This window comes from Trichomycterus rosablanca, chromosome 7 (assembly GCF_030014385.1).
Source record: "Trichomycterus rosablanca isolate fTriRos1 chromosome 7, fTriRos1.hap1, whole genome shotgun sequence".
Taxonomy (NCBI): Eukaryota; Metazoa; Chordata; class Actinopteri; order Siluriformes; family Trichomycteridae; genus Trichomycterus; species Trichomycterus rosablanca.
In genome coordinates, this window is record NC_085994.1 from 36,531,673 (window position 1) to 36,556,912 (window position 25,240).

The 25,240-nt window shown below is 39.7% G+C and overlaps 3 protein-coding genes across 6 annotated transcripts in view; 2 read left to right on the plus strand and 1 right to left on the minus strand.

The window, feature by feature from the left end:
- LOC134318421 (AP2-associated protein kinase 1-like) overlaps positions 1 to 11,038 on the minus strand; it is a 35,939-nt gene extending 24,901 nt beyond the window's left edge. For all 3 annotated transcript variants that reach the window (XM_062999337.1, XM_062999338.1, XM_062999336.1), the window contains exon 1: positions 10,835 to 11,038. In XM_062999337.1, coding sequence (XP_062855407.1) covers positions 10,835 to 11,000 — 166 coding nt within the window. In that variant the 5' untranslated portion in view covers positions 11,001 to 11,038. The remainder of the gene's footprint in view (positions 1 to 10,834) is intronic.
- A 3,633-nt stretch (positions 11,039 to 14,671) lies between these two features.
- LOC134317483 (tripartite motif-containing protein 16-like) lies at positions 14,672 to 18,889 on the plus strand. The gene is made up of 6 exons (XM_062998184.1): positions 14,672 to 15,259; positions 15,647 to 15,742; positions 16,596 to 16,829; positions 16,968 to 17,133; positions 17,214 to 17,261; positions 18,318 to 18,889. Exons 1-6 carry the CDS (start codon positions 14,672 to 14,674, stop codon positions 18,887 to 18,889), a joined length of 1,704 nt encoding a protein of 567 aa, XP_062854254.1.
- Positions 18,890 to 20,961: 2,072 nt separating this feature from the next.
- Positions 20,962 to 25,235, plus strand: LOC134317923 (E3 ubiquitin-protein ligase TRIM47-like). Of its 2 annotated transcripts, none has more exons than XM_062998662.1 (7): positions 20,962 to 20,984; positions 21,354 to 22,012; positions 22,546 to 22,641; positions 23,163 to 23,396; positions 23,524 to 23,680; positions 23,770 to 23,820; positions 24,005 to 25,235. In XM_062998662.1, the coding sequence occupies exons 2-7, from the start codon at positions 21,425 to 21,427 to the stop codon at positions 24,541 to 24,543; spliced, it is 1,665 nt and encodes a 554-aa protein (XP_062854732.1). In that variant the 5' UTR covers positions 20,962 to 20,984; positions 21,354 to 21,424; the 3' UTR covers positions 24,544 to 25,235. The 2 variants fall into 2 exon arrangements, with proteins under 2 accessions (XP_062854732.1, XP_062854733.1); XM_062998663.1 differs by having other exon boundaries at positions 23,985 to 24,103.
- The last annotated feature ends 5 nt before the right edge of the window (positions 25,236 to 25,240 follow it).

Consider the following 25,240-nt stretch of genomic DNA (forward strand, 5'->3'; position numbering starts at 1 on the left):
AGAGGCTGAGGGTAAAGGTGATGGACTGGCCAAGCATGTCTCCAGACCTAAACCCAATAGAACATCTTTGGGGCATCCTCAAGCGGAAGGTGGAGGAGCGCAAAGTCTCGAATATCCGCCAGCTCCGTGATGTCGTCATGGAGGAGTGGAAAAGCATTCCAGTGGCAACCTGTGAAGCTCTGGTAAACTCCATGCCCAGGAGAGTTAAGGCAGTTCTGGGAAATAATGGTGGTCACACAAAATATTGACACTTCAGGAACTTTCACTAAGGGGTGTACTCACTTTTGTTGCCGGTGGTTTAGACATTAATGGCTGTATATTGAGTTATTTTGAGGGAAGATGAAATTTACACTGTTATATAAGCTGCACACAGACTACTTTTCATTGTGTCAAAGTGTCATTTTGTCAGTGTTGTCCCATGAAAAGATATACTTAAATATCTGCAGAAATGTGAGGGGTGTACTCACTTTTGTGATACACTGTGTATCACAAAAGTGAGTACACCCCTCACATTTCTGCAGATATTTAAGAATATCTTTTCATGGGACAACACTGACAAAATGACACTTTGACACAATGAAAAGTAGTCTGTGTGCAGCTTATATAACAGTGTAAATTTATTCTTCCCTCAAAATAACTCAATATACAGCCATTAATGTCTAAACCACCGGCAACAAAAGTAAGTACACCCCTAAGAGACTACACCCCTAAATGAGCACTGCTTGTCATTTTCCCTCAAAAATGTCATGTGACTCGTTAGTGTTACTAGGTCTCAGGTGTGCATAGGGAGCAGGTGTGTTCAATTTAGTAGTACAGCTCTCACACTCTCTCATACTGGTCACTGAAAGTTCCAACATGGCACCTCATGGCAAAGAACTCTCTGAGGATCTTAAAAGACGAATTGTTGCGCTACATGAAGATGGCCAAGGCTACAAGAAGATTGCCAACACCCTGAAACTGAGCTGCAGCACAGTGGCCAAGATCATCCAGCGTTTTAAAAGAGCAGGGTCCACTCAGAACAGACCTCGCGTTGGTCGTCCAAAGAAGCCGAGTGCACGTGCTCAGCGTCACATCCAACTGCTGTCTTTGAAAGATAGGCGCAGGAGTGCTGTCAGCATTGCTGCAGAGATTGAAAAGGTGGGGGGTCAGCCTGTCAGTGCTCAGACCATACGCCGCACACTACATCAAATTGGTCTGCATGGCTGTCACCGCAGAAGGAAGCCTCTTCTGAAGTCTCTACACAAGAAAGCCCGCAAACAGTTTGCTGAAGACATGTCAACAAAGGACATGGATTACTGGAACCATGTCCTATGGTCTGATGAGACCAAGATTAATTTGTTTGGTTCAGATGGTCTCAAGCATGTGTGGCGGCAATCAGGTGAGGAGTACAAAGATAAGTGTGTCATGCCTACAGTCAAGCATGGTGGTGGGAATGCCATGGTCTGGGGCTGCATGAGTGCAGCAGGTGTTGGGGAGTTACATTTCATTGAGGGACACATGAACTCCAATATGTACTGTGAAATACTGAAGCAGAGCATGATCCCCTGCCTCCGGAAACTGGGTCGCAGGGCAGTGTTCCAGCATGATAATGACCCCAAACACACCTCTAAGACGACCACTGCTTTATTGAAGAGGCTGAGGGTAAAGGTGATGGACTGGCCAAGCATGTCTCCAGACCTAAACCCAATAGAACATCTTTGGGGCATCCTCAAGCGGAAGGTGGAGGAGTGCAAAGTCTCGAATATCCGCCAGCTCCGTGATGTCGTCATGGAGGAGTGAAAAAGCATTCCAGTGGCAACCTGTGAAGCTCTGGTAAACTCCATGCTCAGGAGAGTTAAGGCAGTTCTGGGAAATAATGGTGGCCACACAAAATATTGACACTTCAGGAACTTTCACTAAGGGGTGTACTCACTTTTGTTGCCGGTGGTTTAGACATTAATGGCTGTATATTGAGTTATTTTGAGGGAAGAATAAATTTACACTGTTATATAAGCTGCACACAGACTACTTTTCATTGTGTCAAAGTGTCATTTTGTCAGTGTTGTCCCATGAAAAGATATACTTAAATATCTGCAGAAATGTGAGGGGTGTACTCACTTTTGTGATACACTGTATATATATATATATATATATATTTAGTTTTTTCAGCTCTCTGGTTGTTAAACACAAATGATGTACATGGGTGGGATGTTCACGATCAGCCACAGCTTTAGTAAAATGAACACTAAAGCCAGATGCAATGAGAGTCTGGTTGAGTGGGTCAGCACATGCTTACCTTCACCCTTCTAGATTGGTGGTTGCCAAAACCTCAACTAAGAGAGCAAATGGAATAAAATCCTCCTTGTCCAAGTGAAGAAGACGTTTGTTACGATTTTGCACAAGCATACATACTCCTGGTTTTTTTTTATGATGCATGGTACATGGTGCTTAGCCTTGGGCAAATATGAGTCACATGTGAAAAACCTGATCTGCTTTTATTCACACACACACACACACACACACACACACACACACACACACACACAGGTGTAGATCTCACCTAGACTCTTACATAATAGTGTTTATAAATGTGACCTTACTGTTCTGTTTATAGCACTTCTTACAAAGACGTTAAGAAGCTATTGTCACAGAAACACAACATGTGGGCTGTGGGTGTGTGTACTGTGTGTGTGTGTACTGTATGTGTACTGTGTGTGGGACTGGAAGCCGGTAACCTTAATCTAAAGTGGCAGACAGTTCGAAACAATGCAAAAACAAGAGCCACCTGTTTAGTTTAGTATGCCATGCTGACACTTGTATGAGCGTCTCTCTGGTGCCATGTGCTGTAGCTGAAGGCAAACATGGCAAACTAGAAGAGATTAAAAATGGTTCTGAACTGTAGATGGCAGAAATATGAACCTGCCACTAATTACCAATAACCAGGTTGAAAAGAATGTAGTTGCAGTTTTGGACTGGCAGTGATGGTGACAGAACATCTTTTTCTGCCTTTGAGTTTTAAGTTTCCTTCTCTTTATTTCTCTGTGCACAGACATTGGCATTTCTGGTGCCACACTTTTTTTGACTGTTCCAGTATTTAATCTGGAAACTAGTTTTTATGCTGGATGCCCTTCCTGACGCAAGCCTCCTATTTTTTATCGGGGCTTGGGAACAGCACTGATAGTGCACTGATAAGTCCACCTCCCAATGACTAGTCTGTTTCAGTCATCCCTCCTCATAGATTTATGTCCATGCAGACATCCAACCGGCTATTTGCATCGCTGAGATTTAAACCCAGGATCACCAAAACTCAGCAGTAGTGGGCTAACATAGTTTACTGCTGCACCCACAATGTCCACAAGGTAGTAAAGGAAAAATCATCAGTGAGCAGAAGGCTGTTGTTTCTTAATGACAGTTAAAACTCATCATCATTTATAGACTCGACTGGCCAGAGCATCCAATATCAAGACAGGATAGAATCCAAGTGACATAGTGTTAAGCGCCTTGCTTAAGAGCCCAACAAAGGAAGTATGGTCGTGGTGGGGCTTGAAGCTTCAACCTTCCAAAAGCAGTCCAGTACCTTCACCACTAAGCATAAACCATCAGCTGCCCTTGTTACAATGGGCTATGCTAATAAGTACCATAGAATCAATCAATTCAGTTACCACAGTCATTCCATTACAAGCCATACCTGGAAATACCAACACCATCGTGTTGGTTTCATTTTATTTAAGTTCCACAGGTGATGTAGTTTTATTATTATATTTATGTGTATTACTACATAAATACACAATTCCAACTGTGAAGTTTGGTGGAGGAGGAATAATCTAGGTTTTTTTGACAGCCTGGGCTTTGCAGTTGGCATATCAAATTACTGTTAACAGTTTGGGGAAAAAAAACAGAAATAAAACAGCCCCCTTAAATTTTCTGGAGGTCCCGGAGAGTCTATCTGATCCAACAGTCTGTTTACACACGCACTGACTGAGGGGCCACCATGATGCAGCTCAAATTGAACAGTTAGCCCAGCAGGGCAGAAGATAGCACTTCATTTCTTCTCTCACTTTGCCTGTCAGTGTGTATTCGAGTCTCACATGAGGTTTAACGTCTCTCGAGTTAGAATCTCATACAGAACATGCACTGTTTCCTTATGACACCGTCCTTCATAACAGACCTCGTGTGTCCGCCGGTGCTGTAATCTGAGAAGAGACTGCTGACCAGGACGATGACCGAGACGCACTATTTGCTCAGAAGGATTCAGAATTCATCGTTCGTTTCAGCAAAATTGACTTGAAGAGGCAGGGCTGATTAACAGCAACAGCTAATGGCCACCAAAAATCCAAAAGGTCCAGCTGAATCTCACATGGCTCACTGGTGCAGAGAGTGATCCCACCCCGAGTAGGAAACACACTAGTCGATTTTATTCTGCTTTATTTATACAGCACATTTAATAACAGACTTTTTCACAAGCGGTTTTACATGGATCCAGGTTTAGAACTCAACCTCGAAGGAGGAACCTTGAAAGGAGCCAGGCTCAAAGAGCGAAGATACTGAAAACTAAGCTTCTGAATACTACTGTTTGTAATGGACCATTAAAGAGTACAGCTGCTTGTGTTAGACCAACAGCTTTCAAAAATTAAGAAACATTAGTCAACAGTAAACAATATGACCCCATTATTAAGATCTCTAATATCCCATCAAGAGACATCTCCACTAGAGCTGCCACTAACGACTATTTTTCTATCGATTAATCTATAGACTATGTTATTGATTAGCCGATTAATCTAACGATTAATTTTCCTTCAAAAAATGTAATTCAGAATCTTATTTAAGCTTCTTTTATTTTAACAACAAACTGTACGGCATAATAACATGGCACAAAACTAAATGTAAACAGGGTTTATGTCCATATTATCAAATTCTCAAGTGCTCCATATTAAACAAAGTGCAACATGTGTTTATGGCATTCCGTACACAAAGGAATGTGATTAAACTTATAGCAGAAATAAAATAGAGGTAAACACGTCTCAGTAAGTCCAACGTACAGTAAAGACAGAATGAGCCCAGATTATAACTTACACGTTCACTCAAAACTTACTTCAAATTGTAATGTAATGCAATGTAAACAAAGCGTTAGGGCTCATTCATATGAGAAGCTTTTTGCGATTTGATCGGTGCGGCAATCACAAAAAATCGCGAGCCTAATGGAGCAAGTGCGTGGCGCGTGTAAATGCGCCCTGACTGAACTCGCTAAGAAATATGGTATTCTAGGATCTCCGCGATTAAGAAGTTTAATGAAACAATAAAGACGTGCAACATCATGATAGTGCTGCTGTGGTACCATCAACGATTTGCACAGTGTACAAACCACCTTTTTTGTGCCAGTTTTATGTATTCCCAAGTTTTTGATGATTTGGGTGTTGGAAAACTTTGAGCTTTCCTTTGAAAGCTCACTACGGTCGGCTTCTGACTGCTGCAGACAGCATTTTTTAAGACTGCGCTTAATGCCAGCAACCAGTGACCGGACCAAATATGACGCAGCAGGTATTGCTGAGGGAATCATATGAACGCTTATATGAATGGAAACATTGTAGAAATGAAAAAGGATCATTTATAAGCATAATTTTAAAAACGATGCATCGACTCGATCGACCAACCACACCAGCCCTGATCTCCACATCTTCCTAAAAATTCCTAATTTTTAAGTTCAATCATTTTATTAAAATAAAAACAGTTAGGCAAGTAATTTCCCGCTGCAACACCCGAACAAACTAGGACGACTTCATATTACAACCAAATATTTTTTAAGGGTGTCCACATTTCATAAGTAATATAGTGTGCATTCCAAAGAGCTTGTGGATATGATTTGGGCATGGATACAGCAACACCCCCAACAAACAACGACCAAAACACACAAACAATGCAAGTTGTGGAGTGATGAATGGAAGCCATCAGTGATAGGAATAAATAAATCAGCAGCTGACCATCTATTATTCACTCACACACACACAGGACATGTGACTTTTTTATTATTTCCTAGATGGGATGTACCACACGTTCCTAACAAGTGTGTGTCAACATTTTTGTGATTGTAGAAAATTCTGTAACTGCCCTACTCTCAGACTGACCGGTTGTAGAAAATTTGTAGACTGGTTAAAAATATAACCACAACAAGTTCTTCAACTTCATTTCCCTTCATTTTAATCGATGTTAATAATAATTATTGACCATCACTGCCAGTTTTTCTACCCCCAGATTTATAGGGTTTGTCTGTACCCAACAGACTGAGCCACATGCATAACAATGACAAAAATCTAAGATCTGTACAACACAAAAAGCAAGGACCCTGCATTTTAAGGACCCTGGTTAGCAGTCCGAGGCGCCTGTACAGAAGTGGTGGAACGTGGACGTACATCCACCGAAGTACGGGCGAATAAGAAGAGGTTGGTGGACTGTGCATGTGTCTGAGGGAGCATGTGTCAGGCAAATTTACCCTCCTCAATCGTGATAAGAGTCTCCAGCAGCGGAAGACAAATTGGTTACAATAAATTGGGAACAAAAGGGAGAAAATGCATAAATAACACAAAAAAACCACCAAAACAGTCTAAGACCCGAACGCAGACCTCTGCCGACGAGGGTCGCAACCGTTACACGGTGCAGTACCGACCGCATCTTTTCACCTGCACAAGGCGGGTTCATATCTGAGAGTCACTCACCGATCTATTACACCCCCCCCCCCCCCCCCCCCCCCCCCCACGCATCTCATCAAGCAGCACCATCCATCAATCAGCAGAGGCCACAATCGCACCAGTTATGAGAAAACCTTGTTTAGCCATTGTCACGCCCCATTCAGACAAATAGCCAATCATGTGTCTGTGTACGATTCTGGCGGCTGATAGAAGAGCTGAGAGTCAAACTCAAATCCGATCACCGTCCCACAAGTCTGCCATTATTAACAAGCTGCTGGGAAACCCACAGTCAAGTGAGATTTAATGGATTTGATCCACTGCAAATCCATTGGACTGAATGCTGAAGACAGATTCCCAAGAAAATACTTCATCATCATGAGACTGCAACTGTCTGGGAACGATTTCTGGTTCTACAAATTTTCCACTTAAAAGTTAATGAGCTGTACAGATTCTGTAACTTTTTCTATGTAAGTGTTGCGGAATTTTGTCCTGAGAAGCTCCTGAGAATCTTCTCTGCCTGTATCGTAAAAACAGATGACGCTGGAGTATACTATAGTACTCTCTTAGATGTGATACCCCTACCAGTGGGGAGATGTTGCATTTATTTTCGGTAATGACTGTAGGGTTGGGGCCACATGATGAGTCTGGACACATCTTGGGTTTGACCAGGGAATTAGACACCACATTTGTTAGAGTGTAAAAATAGGTGAGGGTCGACAGGCCCAAGACACGAGATTCTTTAAATAAAAATGGGAGTCAGTGGGAGCGGCTCGGCTCATGCCAGAAAGGAAGTGGATCTGCGGGCAGCTTTGTTTTCGTAGGGCCGGCTGAAATTCTGTAGCTCATCATTTTACCCTGACCCACCCGCATGCTCTTATCCTGCCTTATGGCACCTTATTTCATTCCGCCACCTATTTATAGTCTTACTAAAAGCTCTGAGCAGCACGTGTGTTCTGGATTCGATTAGTCAACAAGACGCAGGTATGATTCCACATGCTTATAGTGATGGGAAACATTCAACCAACTATACTAGCTGTTTATATGAGCACTTTTATCATAGTATTTATAAATAAAAACAAAAATCTAGTGTTTTAAAAAAAACTGCACTGATAAAAATTATGTAGCCACAATATTAAAAATGTTCATGTTTAAAACGTTACATAACAGTTGAGTTGTAGATACTGATACTGCAAAAATGAATAAATAAATAAATAAATAAATAAAATACCCCAGCCCCAAATTATTTAATAAATAAGTACTTTTTGCTTTATATTTATACACTGATCAGCCATAACATTAAAACCACCTCCTTGTTTCTACACTCACTGTATATTTTATCAGCTCCACTTACCATATAGGAGCACTTTGTAGTTCTACAATTACTGACTGTAGTCTACAGTCCTGTGTTTTCTCTACATGCTTTGTTTCACCCCCTTTCACCCTGTTTTTCAATGGTCAGGACCCTCACAGGACCACCACAGAGCAGGTATTATTTAGGTGGTGGATCATTCTCAGTACTGCAGTGACACTGACATGGTGGTGGTGTGTTAGTGTGTGTTGTGCTGATATGAGTGAGAGACTCAGCAATGCTGCTGGAGTTTTCAAACACCTCGCTGTCACTACTGTCCACCAACCAAAAATATCCAGCCAACAGCGCCCCATGGGCAGCGTCCTGTGACCACTGATGAAGGTCTAGAAGATGACCAACTCAAACATCAGCAATAGATGAGCGATCGTCTCTGACTTTACATCTACAAGGTGGACCAGCTGGGTAGGAGTGTCTAATAGAGTGGACAGTGAGTGGACACTGTATTTAAAAACTCCAGCAGCACTGCTGTGTCTGAGCCACTCATACCAGCACAACACACACTAACACACCACCACCATGTCAGTATCACTGCAGTGCTGAGAATGATCCACCACCCAAATAATACCTGCTCTGTGGTGGTCCTGTGGGGGTCCAGACCATTGAAGAACAGGGTGAAAGCAGGCTAAAAAGGTATGTAGAGAAACAGATAATAATTGTAGAACTACAAAGTGATTCTATATGGTAAGTGGAGCTTATAAAATGGACAGTGAGTGTAGAAATAAGGAGGTGGTTTTAATGTTACGGTGTACGTAAAACAGCAAACTACTGACTGTGGATTAAATGTGGATAACTGCAGTGCATAATACACAGCAAAAACTGAGATAAATGTGATGTGGTCCACTACTTCTTTCCTGTTACTTTGTCATTTTGCATCCCCAGTGTGGTTCACTCACAGATATCACACAGAAGCGACGCACCAGCGTTCAACACAAGATCCACCTGAAAAGTTCTTTATCTTTCAGCAAAGCAGGATGCATTTATTCGCCACCATAATGAACCGTCACCAAAGCTCCAGCCGAACTGTGCACGAGTCTGTTAATGTTCCAGTCTTTCAGCCGAAGAAGAAAACAAAGCAGTGAGCAGATAAAAAAAACTAAATTGCTTCAGGAAGGGAGATTTTGAAGAAGGAATGTGCTTAGTAATTACTCAAAAGCCACCCAACAAAAAACTCCCAATTTTTTAACCCAGCTGTTAAAAGAAAGCAAGCTGAATAAAAAAGTGCTAAGATGAGCAGGAGGACAAAGCAGGTGCAACAGAACAGCAATAGACCAATGAACTTCACAACAATCTTTAGATTTGCCATTTACATTAGAGATAGAACAAAAGTCATGGCTCATACTGGTGAACCATGTGGCACCTTCTCTAATTAACTGCTTACAGCCACAGCAATTGCTTAAAGGTGCATGAAATCAGGTATACAGGCATAAAATCCTCGTACACAAACACTGGCATAAAAACGGGTCATACTGAAGAGCTCAGTGACTTTCAAAGTGGCACTGCTATAATATCCCACCCTTCCAACCAACAAATGAATCACATTTCTGGCCGCTATAGATGCCTAGTCCCCTGCCTGGCATTGTTAACAGCTTAGCTGCAAAATGTTTGGTCACACAAGCTCAGAGAAGCGAACTGCCTGAATGCAAAAGGTGGAAATCATCAGTCCTTAGTGATAATACTGGCTTCAAAGTTATGTATATGGTTAGTATGCTTGATAAAACGCCATGTACATTCGGAGGTGAAAAAACTCATTCGCAAAACATTTTTAAGAATCAGGTGTCAAAATAAAAATAAAAAAAGAACCACTGTTAGGTTGATGGACCCATAACTACAACATGGCTGGGTCTAATACAGTCCTACCACTGCAAGACCACTATCTTGTCACTATCATAAATAGTACACCGCCCAAATCTGGCATGAGTATTTAGCATGGCATGATAAAATTCACAAAATTGGACAAATTACAGTAAACAGTTAACCTCCTACACAGTTTGGGGAGAAGAAAAACCAAAGGTTTCCTAAAGAACATGCAAAACTGCTCACAAACTCAAGTTCTTGGGTCTGCTGTGATATGCTGCACCCACTGTTCATAAGCAACAACATATTATCAGCTGTGTTCTTTTAGGGGTCGGTCTTCATTGATGCATGGGTAGATGCTGGCACATGGGCTACAGTGGCTGTATATCAGCAATGTGCACCAGTATGGTACCATGTAATGTTCAAGTGGTACCAAAGCTTTCAAGAACCAGTTTATAAATGTCAGGAACATAATTTGGGTAAAGTGTTTAAATGAAATGAGCATATCCGCCGTGATATGCTGCACTCACTCTTCACATGCAACAAAATATTATCATATGTGTTCTTTTAGGGGTCTGTCTTCATTGATGCATGGGTAGATGGTGGCACATGGGCTACAGTGGCTGTATATCAACATTGTGCACCAATATGGTACCATGTAAGCTTCCAGGAACCTTTTTTAGAGTTCAGGAACATATTTTAAGTAAACTTCCCATTTATAAATGTCGGGAACATAATTAGGGTAAAGTGATTAAATGAAATGAGCATATCAGCTGTGATATGCTGCTGTGTTCTTTTAGGGCTCGGTCTTCATTGATGCATGGGTAGATGCTGGCACATGGACTACAGTGGCTGTATATCAGCAATGTGCACCAATATGGTACCATGTAAGCCTCCAGGAACCTTTTTTAAGAGTTCAGGAACATATTTAAGTAAACTTCCAGTTTATAAATGTAACAGATCAGTGTAAAAAGAAACATACACAGTGTACCAGTGTCGTTCTGCTCACCTTCTGCAATAGTCTCCTCTACGGTAACCTGGTAGCGGCCGATGGTGAAAACGCGCCCGATGAAGGCGCATCCTCCGCCGGATCCTGAGCCGCCTCCTGCCCCGGCGCCCCCCGAACCGGGCCCGGAGCTCACCGTTTCCCGGCGGCTGTCAAAAAACTTCTTCATTTTCGCTCTTTATGTGATATGATGTGATGTGATGTGATGTGACGAGGCAAAATCGTCAAGGGGTCAGTTGTTTAACATGAATTACAGGGATCAGATGTGAGTATATGAATGGACACTGATATGATATGTGGGTTAGTATGGAGCTGAATATAATCTGATAAGCAACTGCAAAGATGCCACTGAGAGAAAATTGCAGGGTCAGTGCCCTAAATAAAGAAATACTAATTATGATTATTTTGATTAAATAGAAAATAAACTAAAAAAAGCAATGTAACACAGCAATATGCTTTACTTTCTAGGCTGAGTCACTGGCACAAACACAGCAGCTCTTCACCTCGTTTATAACAAAACCAGCTGTAAACACAACAGATACACAGCTGTCAATGTTATCTAGCTTAACTAGTACAAACCCTGCCATTCAACCACTCAAATCATTATAGAATAAGATATAAAACAGCACAGTCTCTTCATGGAGGTCAGTCATAACCAAACCAGGCTGATCTGCCTGCCAATGACTCACTGTATACAAATCCAACACACAATAACAGCTATTAATCAGCCCCTAAATAACAGTGCCAATCCACCCACTTTCATTTACTGAGCATTCAATCTGTTCTCCATCAGAATAAAGAAAATAATCCAGTAATAATGTTCGGATTGTGGAGCTGCTTCTGATCCTGCTGAAGGTCTCAGTCCGACTCAATTATTCATTCCAGGAAATGACAAAAAAAAAACACATCGGTTTAAAATCTTTCATCCAGCTGTAGTACTGCGATCATACAGCACACCGAGCGATACAAAAATAACCAGAACAGCAATAAAAATCTAAATTAATCCGAGCATTAACACCGTATTAACAGAGGGACTACTAATGTCCACCGGAGTGCACAGACTTCTGGGTAATGTAGTCCACTAAAGGTTTTACGTCAATGCAGAAAGCTTTTCTCTATGAGTTCCATTAAAAAGGTGATTTAAAAAAAAAAATTAATATTATGTATTTTGTAAAGAAAACTGTTATTTGTGTAAAAAGAAAAGAACCACACAACCTTATGGTGTTTTACGTATCAGAAAGGGCTTTCCACCAGATGTTGGGGGTGGTGGCTAAGTGGGTAGCACCTCACCTCACAGCAAGAAGGACTTGGGTTCGATCCCCAGTTGGGGCGGTCTGGGTCCTTTCGGTGTGGAGTTTGCATGTTCTCCCAGTGTCTGCGTGGGTTTCCTTCAGATATTCCGGTTTCCTCCCACAGTCCAAAGACATGCAAGTGAGGTAAATTGGAGACTCTATATTGTACAAGAACGTGTTTGATATAACCTTGTGAACTAATGAACCTTGTGTAATGAGTGACTACTGTTCCTGCCATGATTGTTTGTTTGTTTGCTTATTTATTAGGATTTTAACGTCATGTTTTACACTTTGGTTACATTTATGACAGGAACGGTAGTTACTCATTACACAAGATTCATCAGTTTGCAAGGTTATATCAAACACAGTCATGGACAATTTTGTATCTCCAGTTCACCTCACTTTCACATCTTTGGACTGTGGGAGGAAACCGAAGCACCCGGAGGAAACCCACACAGACACGGGGAGAATATGCAAACTCCACACAGAAAGGACCCGGACCACCCCACCTGGGGATCGAACCCAGGACCTTCTTGCTGTGAGGCGACAGTGCTACCCACTTAGCCACCGTGCCGCCCCTAGGAGTTCAATTTTTAAAAAGTGATTTGTTTTATAATATTATGTATTTTATAAAGAAAACTATTATATGTGTAAAAAAACACAAAAAAACACACAACCTTACAGTGTTTTACGCATCTGAAAGGGCTTTCCACCAGATGTTGGGGGTGGCAGGGTGGCTAAGTGGGTAGCACTGTCTCCTCACAGCAAGAAGGTTCTGGTCTATGATCGCAATACTACCGTTGGATGGTCCGGGTCCTTTCTGTGTGGAGTTTGCATGTTCTCCCAGTGTTTGCGTGGGTTTCCTCTGGATATTCCGGTTTCCTCCCACAGTCGTGCAAGTGAGATAAATTGGAGACTCTATATTGTACAAGACCATGTTCGATATAACCTTGTGAACTAATGAACCTTGTGTAATGAGTAACACTGTGTCTGTCATGATTGTAACCAAAGTGTAAAACATGACATTAAAATCCTAATAAACAAACAAACAAACATATTTTGGAGTGTGTCCGAGGGAATCTGTGCCCATAACATCAGAAGAACATTTGTAATAGTCAGACCTTGATGGTCCTATTTATTTAAAGTATCCTCCAGGGTACCCAAGAAGGATGGGCCCTGCTGAGTCTGGTTCCTCTCAAGGTTTCTTCCTGTAATTTTCAGGGAGTTTTTCTTTGCCACTGTCATCCTCGGCTTGCTCAACAGGGGTTTTTGTATCTGTTGGTCCTGGATTTTGTAAAGTTGCTTTGAGACAATGTCTGTTGTAAAAAGCACTATATAAATAAATTTGATTTGACTTCACTTGACTAGACAATTTATACCAAAGGTGTTCACTGGGGTTGTGGTCAGGGATCTGTGTTGGCCACTGGAGTTCCAGTACACCAAACTCACCAAACCATGTTGTTATGGACCCTGCTTTGTTTACAATTGCACAGTCATACTGAAATGGGAAAAGTTAGAAGTATATAATTTATTTCATATGACTGTGACTGATTTTATACATTTATAGTGTGTATGTGTAAGTGTGCCTAACATTTATGAACTTAATACTGAGAAGGGTGGTCCTGGTCAACATAATTTTGATGGATTAGATTCATGATCAAAATGTTGTGCATTACTGCCACCTAGTTGCAGCATTTAGCGTTACATCATGTTTGTCACATTCAGTCCAAATGTAACAAAATTTTAATCTGGAAATAAAACTAAAGAAATGAAACAATAAAAATGTATTAGTGTCCCACAGCTTCAAGGGAACGACATCACCATTACTGTCTGGTGAGATTCTGGCTTGTATTTTTCTGCAAGAACCTCTGAAGAACTGTGTTTTGTTACTTTTGTTTTAAAATGTCTAAATAAAACCCAGAACCAACTGGAAAATGTGGGTTACTTTGGTGTTCAGCTTTGTTTCCGTGTGTTCGCAAAAGTGTGGTTACTCACTCATTAGGTGGGCCAAGCTGGTTGTCACAGGGGCACTTCGACATTATTCTCAAAATCATTTCGACTTTATTTCTGAAATCCAAATTTATACCACTTTATTCTTGAATTTGAAACCTTAATATTTTACAGTGGCCCTGATAAATAACATATTATTTTGAATGTCATGCCTAATCTCAGTTCTTTTAAAATCCTAATTCTCTGTGTTGCTTGGGCAGGAAATAAAAATGTATTCCTGTTGTTGTAGTTGGGCAGTTGTAGCCTAGTGGTTAAGGTACTGGACTAGTAATACAAAGGTCACTGGTTCAAGCCTTACCAATGCCAGGTTGCCACTGTTGGGCCCTTGAGCAAGGCCCTTAACCCTCAATTGCTTGGACAATATACTGTCACAGTACTGTAAGTCACTTTGGATAAAGGCGTCTGCTAAATGCTGAAAATGTAAATATAAATGTAAATGTTGCTTAACAGAGTAAACAGCCACACCCAGACACGCATTTGGAGCTGCGTAAAGGAAAGCTTGTTGAGGACAAGATTCAGTCTCTACAATTCGGGTGAAATGGCAGAATCCCTTCTGATGGCTCTGAAATCCTTAAACTGTCCAGTCTGTCTGGATCTGCTAAAGGATCCAGTGACGATTCCTTGTGGACACAGTTACTGTCTGAGCTGTATTGAAGGCTGCTGGAAAAAAGAAGATGATGGTGGCATGTACAGTTGTCCTCAGTGCAGACAGACCTTCAGTCCAAAGCCTGATCTTAACAAGAACACCACACTGGCAGAACTAGCTGAAGAACTGAGGAAGACTTCATGTCAGGGGGATCCTTCAGCTGTTTCTCTCGCTGGACCTGATGATGTGGAGTGTGACATCTGCACTGAGGTTAAATACAAAGCTGTCAAATCCTGTCTGGTTTGTCTGGCCTCATATTGTGAAGCTCATGTTCAGAGTCACTACAGATCTCCTCCTTTAAAGAAGCATAAACTCGTTGAGGCCTCTGCTAATCTTCAGGAGAAGATCTGCTCCAAACATGACAAGCTACTGGAGATTTTTTGTCGCAGTGATAACAACTTTATTTGTTACTTATGTGCCATGGATGAACACAAAAACCATCAAACATTCTCAATTGCAGCTGAAAGAACTACAAAACAGGTAAAACAAAGCTTTATGTACTTTGGTACTGCTTGGACAAATGGAAAGCACTTTATTCTGGTCAGGGTCTTAGTGGATCTTGTTTACTCTGAAACACTGGGTGCAAGGCAGGAATTCCCTGGAAATGGAACCAATTCATTGCATGTCATGGGATGCTGACATGAGATTCGAACCTCGATCTCAGCAGTGGTGGGCTATAATAAATATAAATATAAAGTTCTGGCATAAGACAACATTTTCTACTAATAAAACTTTTATAAACGTTCATGTGAAGTACCCCCGTGGAGAACCACTTTACAAGATACATGTATTGTTACTTTTATTGTTGCAAAATGCATGAATATTTAATGTGTAATGTAATGAATAAATGTCATATTGTGTATACAGAATGAACTGGTGGCGATTCAGAATGCCTCCAAAACAAGAATAATACAACAAGAGAGCAGAATACAGGAGGTGAATAAGAAAATGAAATCTCTCAAAGTAAGTACTGACCTGAACTTTCATGGGAATTGCAGGTCTCAGCACGACAGCTTGCAGCAAATACAAGCCAGGAAGGTTGTAAGCAGTAAGTTCCATCCAGAACAGGCAGAAGCAGGATGAGAAATTCCACAAAAATAGATACAAAAATAGAGACAAAAATAAATATTTGTTTGTAAACAAAAAAAAAAAAAAAAAACAAAAAAAAGGCACTTTGGTTCTAACAGGTTTTAGCAGAGTTGTGTTCTTCGACTGTTGTCTATCTAAACTTAAGGAATGAAATGTTCACTGTGGAAGCACTTCTGTAAGTCGCTCTGGATAAGAGCGTCTGCTAAATGCTGAAAATGTAAATGTAAATGTAAATGTTATGGGCATTCCACCAAATGCAAGAAAGAAGTGTGTGTTTTAACTGAAACTAAAATGTAAATGAAAGACATTATGGGTGTGAATGGAGAAAACTGCTTGGTCAAATTTTGCTGTTGTGATGGAAAACATCCACATCTGTACAAAACAACAAAGGTAAATCTGGCATTGTTAGATGTGGGATGCTTTAGTCATAAATTAGATGTGGTACAAGCAAACCCAGTGCTGTACAGAAGTGGGTAAGAGCAGGATAACATTTTATTAAAGTTCATGACTATGAAACATAAAAATCAGTCCCGCAGGCCTTTAAATAGACCAGAGGAGTTTAAATGCCTGTGGGACTCAATTACTTTTAGTTCAGGGTTCTACTACTGTTTAGGGCTCAGTTTGATTTTCTTTCTTTACAGGACAGTTAGGGTTCTTCTCCATTTCAGTTCTTGGTCAAGGAGAACTCAGTTGGGTTAAGCTAATTCTCTCTCCTTGTCTCCTACAGCGTTCTGCACAGGCTGCAGTAGATGAAAGTGAAAAGATCTTTACTGGTCTTATTCAGTCGCTTAAAGAAAAAAACTCTAAGGTGAAGGAACTCATCAGGGCTCAGGAACAGAGTGAACTGAGTGTGGCCAAGAAACATCTGATGACACTGCAAGAGGAGCTTGAGGATTTGAGGAAGAGAAACTCTGAGCTGGAGCAAATTTCCCGAATAGATAATAACATTGATTTCATCAAGGTAAAAACACAGACCCTCTGATTATTTACAGGTGTATTTCATATTAAGTTATCTGCTCTGGAATTTTCCCTCTTAAGGCTGTTTGAGCGCAACATGTCTCAACATTCTGTTTATGTTTTTATTTTTTTTTCTCTTTAGCGTTTCCTACCTCTCAGTGTTCTTCCTCGATCTCAAATATTATACATTGGTATAAACATCCCCACATTCTCCACATTCTCCATTGATGAAGTAAGGGATGCTGCATCTTTAGTGATGGAAAAAGTGGAAAAATTTCACAAGATGGAACTAGTCAAATCATCTACAGGTAAGATTAATAACAAAGTGTTAACTTGTAATATAAATTGTGTATATAATATACAATACAACATAATGTTTTTTGTATAGTTCACAGAATCACTGTTACACCAAAGACCAGAGAGGACTTCTTGAAATGTGAGTATCACAAACCTTTGCTGTCTTTGCTGATGGCCCAATCTGTTGAATTCCAGCAGTTAAAATTTTTTAAAATCCTTTTATGAAAGTACAAAATCTAAATTCCACATTTTAGAAAAATTAGGAAAATGTTGGAAATGCAAATAAAAACAAAAATCAGTGATTAGTTATTTCAAGTGATAAAATCATGTTTGAGTATAAAAGAAGCGTCCAGAAAAGATTTAGTCGTTTATGAACAAGGATGGTTCTAGACTCGCCACTTAGCCAAATGTGTCAGCAGATAACCCAACCAGGGGTGTAGCACCAAATTCTGGGCCCTATGCACAAGCTCACCCCAGTCCAGACTCCTTCTAGACTCCTCAAGGGCCCTCCCCCGACTTGGGGCCCTGTAACTCAGTCCCACTTTTCACCCCACTACAACGCCCCTGAACCCAACAGCTAAAGAACTGTTCCTACTAACTATTCTTTAATAAGCAACTTGGGATTTAGGGTTTTAGGTATTTTACCAAAATCTAAGAATCTAATGTGTCATCATTGGATCTTTATATGCCCAAAAGTAGTTTACTGAACACAGTCAGTTTTCTGCCATGACTATCTCAATTCCCTGATCTGTAGTCTAGATCAAGAGCTAAAGAGAAGAGTGCACAAGAGAGGACCTAGAACCCTGGATGATCTGCAGAGATTCTGTATAGAGAAATGGTTATAAATTCCCTGCTCTGTATTCTGTTATAGACTATAAAGCACTGTTTTGTAAACAAGGGGAGGTCATACAAAGTAATGTAGTAAGAGTTTTTTTTTTTATTATTAAATATATCTACTTAAATTAAAGGTTGTATTATTTCTACTTTTTCAGTCTAAAACACCAAAAAATGAATTTCTTGAAACTATTTTTCTCATCTTGATCAGGGTGCTAATAATTGTGAAGCAGACTGCAGTTGTTATTGCTTTTATACTTTTTATTAGCAGTACAATATTTTAAATGGTTATAAATAAGTGAAAGCATATTATTATTATTGCAACAGGGATTAAAAACTCTATTTTTCTACTTTCTTTTAGATTTCTGTCAGCTGACTCTAAAACCAAACTCAGAAAACAAAGAACTCTGTCTGTCTAATGAAAACAGAACACTGAAAGTGACTTATCAGCAAAAAAACTACAGCTATTCTGGATATAACAGTTACAGTAACAATTACAATTACGATCCACCAGATCCAAACAAGCTACATCAAGTGTTCTGTAAAGAGGTTCTGGATGGACGCTGTTACTGGGAGGTTGAACAATTTAACCAGCAATATTTTACTATTGGCTTGGATTATAAAGGCAACAGTGTGAATAGGTACAGTCAACAGTCAGTCTTTGGGTGTAATAATCAGTCCTGGAGTCTGAGCTGCTTAGATTCCAAATATTACGCTACTCACAATAACAAAAAGGTTGAAGTCCAGGTTACATCACCCCTCTCTAAAATTGGAGTGTACCTGAATCACCACACAGGAACTCTGTCTTTCTACAACGTCTCGGACACCATGACCCTTATCCACAAGTTTCAGGCCACATTCACTCATCCCCTCTATGCTGGATTTGAGCTTCGTGGTTATGATACCGGTTTTCAAATCCATAAGCTTAATTAAACACAAAATGTCTATCTATTAGTGGTGGCTGCTGGTCTTTCAAAGTGGGGAAGCTCATTGTCGGCTTACATCATAAAATTTGTCAATTTATTTATACATAAATTCTGCCCTTCTGCCCTCTGGCCTGAAATGGGTTGCAGTTTGTCTTTCGACTTCACTCGCAAAATCCGCAATGGGACTGAAGCTCCCAGTGATTAAGTCACTAATGAAGTGTATTGCTTTGGCAATAAGAATGTCCCTGTTTGTCATGCCAATAAAGCTTCTTTTGAGTTTGAGAAGTGACGGTGTAGAGCTCAAACTAGCTGTCAATCAAAACAGGATTTAGCCTTTCGACTGATCCTCCAATCATCTTGCAGAAGCTCAGCGTCCACACCCGCCCACAGCTCCATTCACTCCCAGAGACGCTCAGTGTCCGGGGGCGGGACAAAATCGTGGCATTTATCCAATGACCGGCGAGTTTCGTGGGCATAAAAAAAACCCTCAACGCAGTCCCATAGAAGTGAAAAGACGCTCAGCTTCTGCGGGCAAATGCATTGATGCTACGGGAATGTATGAGTTAAGTTAAGAAAATCGAGTCGATTTGTGATAATTAGCTGATTCTGAACGAACTCGTCTTCGAGATATATTTTTTTCCAACAGGGTTCAAACAGATTTGTGTTGTTAGTTTGTTGTCTGTGCCTAACATTTACGAATTTAATACTGGGGAGGGTGGTCGTGGTCAACATAATTTTGGTGGATTAGATACATGATCCAAATGTTGTGCATTACTGCCACCTAGTTGCAGCATTTAGCGTTACATCATGTTTGTCACAGTCGGTCCAAATGTAATAGAATTTTACTAATCTGAAAATAAAACTAAATAAATAAAACAATAAAAATGTATTTTCTTCCAACAGGGTTCAAGCAGATATGTGTTGTTAGTTTGTTGTCTGTTTGTACTAGAGTACTAAAGTTGTCTGTTTGTACTAGAGTACCAGAGTCTGCTGAAGGGTCTGGTGATGCTGTAAATGTAGGAAAATGATGCTGAGCCACTGCTGTTTTCTTATAAAATTATACAGCCTAAAATTATACAGATAAAAGAATAACATTTAATATTTTACAGTGGCACTAATACATAACAAAGTTGGGCAGTAAGGGCAGCGTAAGGGCAGTGATAGCGCAGTGGTTAAGGTACTGGACTAGTAAATAAAAGGTTGCCGGTTCAAGCCCCGACACCACCAAGTTGCCACTGTTGGGTCCCTGAGCAAGGCCCTTAACCCTTAAGGCCCTTAAATAATGATAAATGTAGCAATAATATTGCCCGATCCTTATTTAATTATTATTATTATACTCCTCCTTCAAAATCTTTATGGATCTCATTGTTTCCTGACTTAATATGGGAAGATACTTGAAGTGTACTTAAACGATATTGTATTACAAATAAAACTAAATAAGTATTTTTTTAAACTTATACATAAGATTTATCCTGCTAAGGTTACTTTGGAAAGACTCAGACTGGATATAGATAATAGTTGTTCTTTGTGTAATGGAAACAGAGAAACTATTGAGCATCTTTTTTTTTTATGTCCCACTGTACCTATGTTTTGGCATGAGATGGTTCAGTTTTTGAATGAAAAACTTAAAATTAATTTGTCTTTATAGCATTTCTACAGAGATGGTATTCCTACAAATATAAAATACAGTATGTGATTGATTTATTTTTGATACTTGGTAAATATCATATACATCAAGCTAAATGGTGTAGTTTTAATCCCTGTTTCAGTGTAATATTCAGTTTAATATAGCCCTTCTTAACTACATTGACTGTTTCAAATTTTCCAAGAACAAGAAAGCTAGAAAAAGTTTGGTATTACTGGAAGAGTTTGGAATTATTTCTATGTAATGCCCACTGTGTAATGTAATGTAATGTATATAATATATGTTTATGTTTATGTTTAAAGATGTAAGAATATGTTTCAAAATAAAGAATAAAAAAAAAAGATTGATACTCTAAAGGAAAAGGGACACAAAGATTTCTCTATGAAGGGGTTACTTTCTTATGGGTCAGGGATGGGTCTTGTACAGAAGCAGATGTTTTGGTTTCTAAAGAATACTGGTAAATATTACATAATTTAATATTTATAGTCACGTTTGTTTATTTGTAATTATTAATATACTGCTTGTTAATGTCTTCGTTAGCATTATTATTAATAGAATTAGAAGGATGTTATTAGGAGTAATTTTGTTGTAACTCATATTGGTTTAGTAATATTTTATTATTAATATTATTATTTAATTATAAAACACCACTTGGGGGTAGTGTTGGTTAGAAGTGTCACTTCCCGAAATCCCATTTCACGCTCCAGCTCAGTAGATCACAGTAATGCACCTTCAGTTGGCCTGACACCAGCCATTAACCTAAAAGAAGAAGAATCTTCTGTTTTACATGGGCGGGAAATAAAAGTGGTTTCCTGTTTCTTCACAGAACAAAAAGTCACACCCACAGAACAAGCTGTTAGAACATCGTGGAGGAAAAGCTTGTAGAGAACTGGTAAAATGGCAGAATCCCTTCTGAAGGTTTTGAATTCCTTAAACTGTCCAGTCTGTCTGGATCTGCTGAAGGATCCAGTGGCGATTCCTTGTGGACACAGTTACTGTCTGAGCTGTATTGAAGGCTGCTGGAAAAAAGAAGATGATGGTGGCATGTACAGTTGTCCTCAGTGCAGACAGACCTTCAGTCCAAAGCCTGATCTTAACAAGAACACCACGCTGGCAGAACTAGCTGAAGAACTGAGGAAGACTTCATGTCAGGGGGATCCTTCAGCTGTTTCTCCTGCAGGACCTGATGATGTGGAGTGTGACATCTGCACTGAGGTTAAATACAAAGCTGTCAAATCCTGTCTGGTTTGTCTGGCCTCATATTGTGAAGCTCATGTTCAGAGTCACTACAGATCTCCTCCTTTAAAGAAGCATAAACTGGTGGAGGCCTCGGCTAATCTTCAGGAGAAGATCTGCTCCAAACATGACAAGCTACTGGAGATTTTTTGCCGCAGTGATAACAACTTTATTTGTTACTTATGTGCCATGGATGGACACAAAAACCATCAAACATTCTCAGTTGCAACTGAAAGAACTAAAAGACAGGTAAAACAAAGCTTTATGTACTAAGGAACTGCTTGGACAAACAGAAAGCAGTAGTGAAGGAAAATGTAATGATAAAAACTACCTACTTTGTTCCTGATTGCTTTTAAATAATTGCACTGATGGTCAAATTAAAAAAATATATATTGACCATCAGTGCCTAACAAAGTTTCGATGGTGGGCATTAGACCAATGTGCCACCCGAGCATCCAGTAATAATTTCTTTTTTTTAAAAGCTCTGGCATTATAATTATGTGCATTACATGTTGTCATAAGCAGTTTTAAGTTGTTCATAAGTTGTTTTCTTGCCATATCTTCTGAATGTTTTGGGGAAACTGGAGAACCCAGACAAAAACCAAAACAAACATGAAGAGGAACATGCAAAATTCCTCACAGAGACCATAGTCAAGAATAGATCCTGTCTCGTGGACCCTTATGATTAGCAGAACCCACTTTACAAGCTACATGCATTGTTACCTTTATGTGATGCATGAAGATTTAATGTGTAAATGTGATGAATATTTTTTTGTACACAGAATGAACTGGTGAAGATTCAGAATGAATCCCAAACAAGAATATGGCAGCGAGAGAGCAGAATACAGGAGGTGAACAAGAAAATGGAATCTCTCCGAGTAAGTACTGACTTAAATTTTCATCAGAAATGTAGTTCTTAACACAATAGACACAAAAGACAAAATCAGGAAGGTTGTAAGTTCCTTCCAGAACAGGCAGAAGTGAATGGATATGAAACTTTAAAAGAAATTTAGTCCTACTGGCCTTTAAATAGACCAGAGGAGTTTAGATGGCTGTGGGACTGAATTCGGTCACTTTTAGTTCAGGGTTCTGCTGCTGTTTAGGGCTCAGTTTGATTTTCCTACCTCACAGGGCCCTTAGGGTTCTTTTCCATTCCAGTTCTTGGTCAAGGTTTTTGTGCATTTCAGGACTTCTTTCAGATCTTTTTGGTATTTTATTTAATTTTAGGTTGTATTTTGGGAGCCATTTAGGGTTCTCCTAGACTCCGGTCTCCTGTCTATTCTATTTTTTAAATATTTTTTAGACTTCAGGACTTTTTCAACGATTCAGTCAAATGTCCAGTCTTCTTCTCACAAATATTTGGGTTAACAAGCTAATTGTCTCTCCTTGTCTCCTACAGCTTTCTGCACAGGCTGCAGTAGATGAAAGTGAGAAGATCTTTACTGGTCTTATTCAGTCGCTTAAAGAAAGAAGCTTTCAGGTAAAGGAACTAATCAGGGCTCAGGAACAGAGTGAACTGAGTGTGGCCAAGAAACATCTGATGACACTGCAGCAGGAGATTGAGGATTTGAGGAAGAGACAGTCTAAGCTAGAGCAAGTTTCACAAATAGATAATCACATTGATTTCATCAAGGTAAAACCACAGGCCCTGTGGAGTATTTTTTATTAGATTATCTGCTCTGAACTTCTGCCTCATGCTTTAGGCTGTTTGACTGCAACATGTCCTAACATACTATTTATGGTTTTTGTTTTTTCTGTAGCGTTTCCTACCTCTCAGTGTTCTTCCTAAATCTGAAACATTATCCATCGTTATAAACAGCCCTAAATTCTCCATTGATGAAGTAAGGAAAGCTGCATCTTTAGTGATGGAAGAAGTGGAACAATTTCACAAGATGAAACTGGTCAAATCATCTACAGGTATGATTAATAACAAAGTGTTACAAAGCTTGTAATATATAATAGTGTGTATAACGTACAATACAATATAACGTTTTCTTATTGTATAGTGCACAGTATCAGTTTGTTTGTGTCAAAGACCAGAGAGGACTTCCTGAAATGTGAGTATCACAAACCTAACATTTTTAGTCTTTGCTAAAGGCCTAATCTAATAAATTCTGGCAGTTTAAATTTCTAGAAATTCTGTAATTAAAGTATAAACTCTAAATTCCACATTTCAGAAAAAATAAGAAAATGTTAAAATACAAATAAAAACAAAATGCAGTGATTTGTAATTTCTTTCAGATTTTCGTCAGCTGACTCTGGTCCCAGACACAAAGAGCTTCGCACTCCATCTATCTGAGGGAAACACAAAACTGACAGTGACTAAAGGTTTTTGCAGTTCAGACCCAAACATGCTACATCAAGTGTTCTGTAAAGAGCTTCTGTATGGACGCTGTTACTGGGAGGTTGAACAATTTAACCAGAAAGATTTTACTATTGGCTTGGATTATAAAGGCAACAGTGTGAACAGGTCCAGTCAGCAGTCATTCTTTTGGTGTAATGATCAGTCCTGGAGTCTGAGCTGCTTAGATTCCAAATATTACGCTACTCGCAATAACAAAAAGTTTGAAGTCCAGGTTACGTCACTCCTCTCAAAAATTGGAGTGTACCTGAATCACCACGCAGGAACCCTGTCTTTCTACAACGTCTCGGACACCATGACTCTTATCCACAAGTTCCAGGCCACATTCACTCAGCCCCTCTATGTTAGATTTGAGCTTCGTGGTTATGATACTGGTTTTCAAATCCATAAGCTTGATCGAAAACTTAACAAAAGATGAACACATGTTCTACACAGTAAATTAAATGATTTTCTAGATAAGGATGGTATTTTTTTTTTACCCTCTACATGTCTTTCTAGTGTTTAGAGTAATTTTCAGGTCCCTTCTACAGAGAATATTTCATTTTATTTTTCATTTCATTTTCATTTACCGCTTTCTGCTCAGGGTCGCCGCAGGTCCAGTCCCACTGGGAAACACTTGGCACAAGGCAGGAATACCCTGGCCTGAGCGAGAGTCAGGGCTTCAGCCACAACTCGCCTCCTCTCAGACAAATCCAATCATAACAAATCCAGCCAATAGCATAACAGATGTGCTAGTGTAATAGACTGCTATGCCTCCAGAGAGTCTTTTCAAAGAACATTATATTTTTCTTTGTCCTTCTTTTATATACATTTTTGCTACAATTATGCTGGTGTAAAAATAGCCATAATGACTGTAAAGGTTTTGATTAGTAGATATCTCTGGAGAATTTGGAAGGTAACTTTTTATTGTTGAGCGATCGACTGTACTGTTTCAGTTTGTGCACCAATCACTTCTTTTGAATTTATCTCCTAATTTCTGAATGTTTTGTTATGAGGATTGTTTATTGCTGCAGATTTAAATAAATTCATACATTGTTACTTAAAGGCAATATATGGTGTATTGTGTTTAGCATCTTATGTAATGCATGTTTGGAATAGAAGGTCTTTGCATGTTC

Bases quoted from the DNA above. Each gene is read 5' to 3' on its own strand.
- LOC134317923 (XM_062998662.1), top strand. From the start codon at position 21,425: ATGGCAGAATCCCTTCTGAAGGTTTTGAATTCCTTAAACTGTCCAGTC. The intron at 22,013-22,545 runs GTAAAACAAAGC...TTTTGTACACAG, and splicing joins CTGAAAGAACTAAAAGACAG to AATGAACTGGTGAAGATTCA. The intron at 22,642-23,162 runs GTAAGTACTGAC...TGTCTCCTACAG, and splicing joins AGAAAATGGAATCTCTCCGA to CTTTCTGCACAGGCTGCAGT.
- LOC134317483 (XM_062998184.1), top strand. From the start codon at position 14,672: ATGGCAGAATCCCTTCTGATGGCTCTGAAATCCTTAAACTGTCCAGTC. The intron at 16,830-16,967 runs GTAAAAACACAG...TTTTCTCTTTAG, and splicing joins ATAACATTGATTTCATCAAG to CGTTTCCTACCTCTCAGTGT. The intron at 17,134-17,213 runs GTAAGATTAATA...TTTTTTGTATAG, and splicing joins ACTAGTCAAATCATCTACAG to TTCACAGAATCACTGTTACA.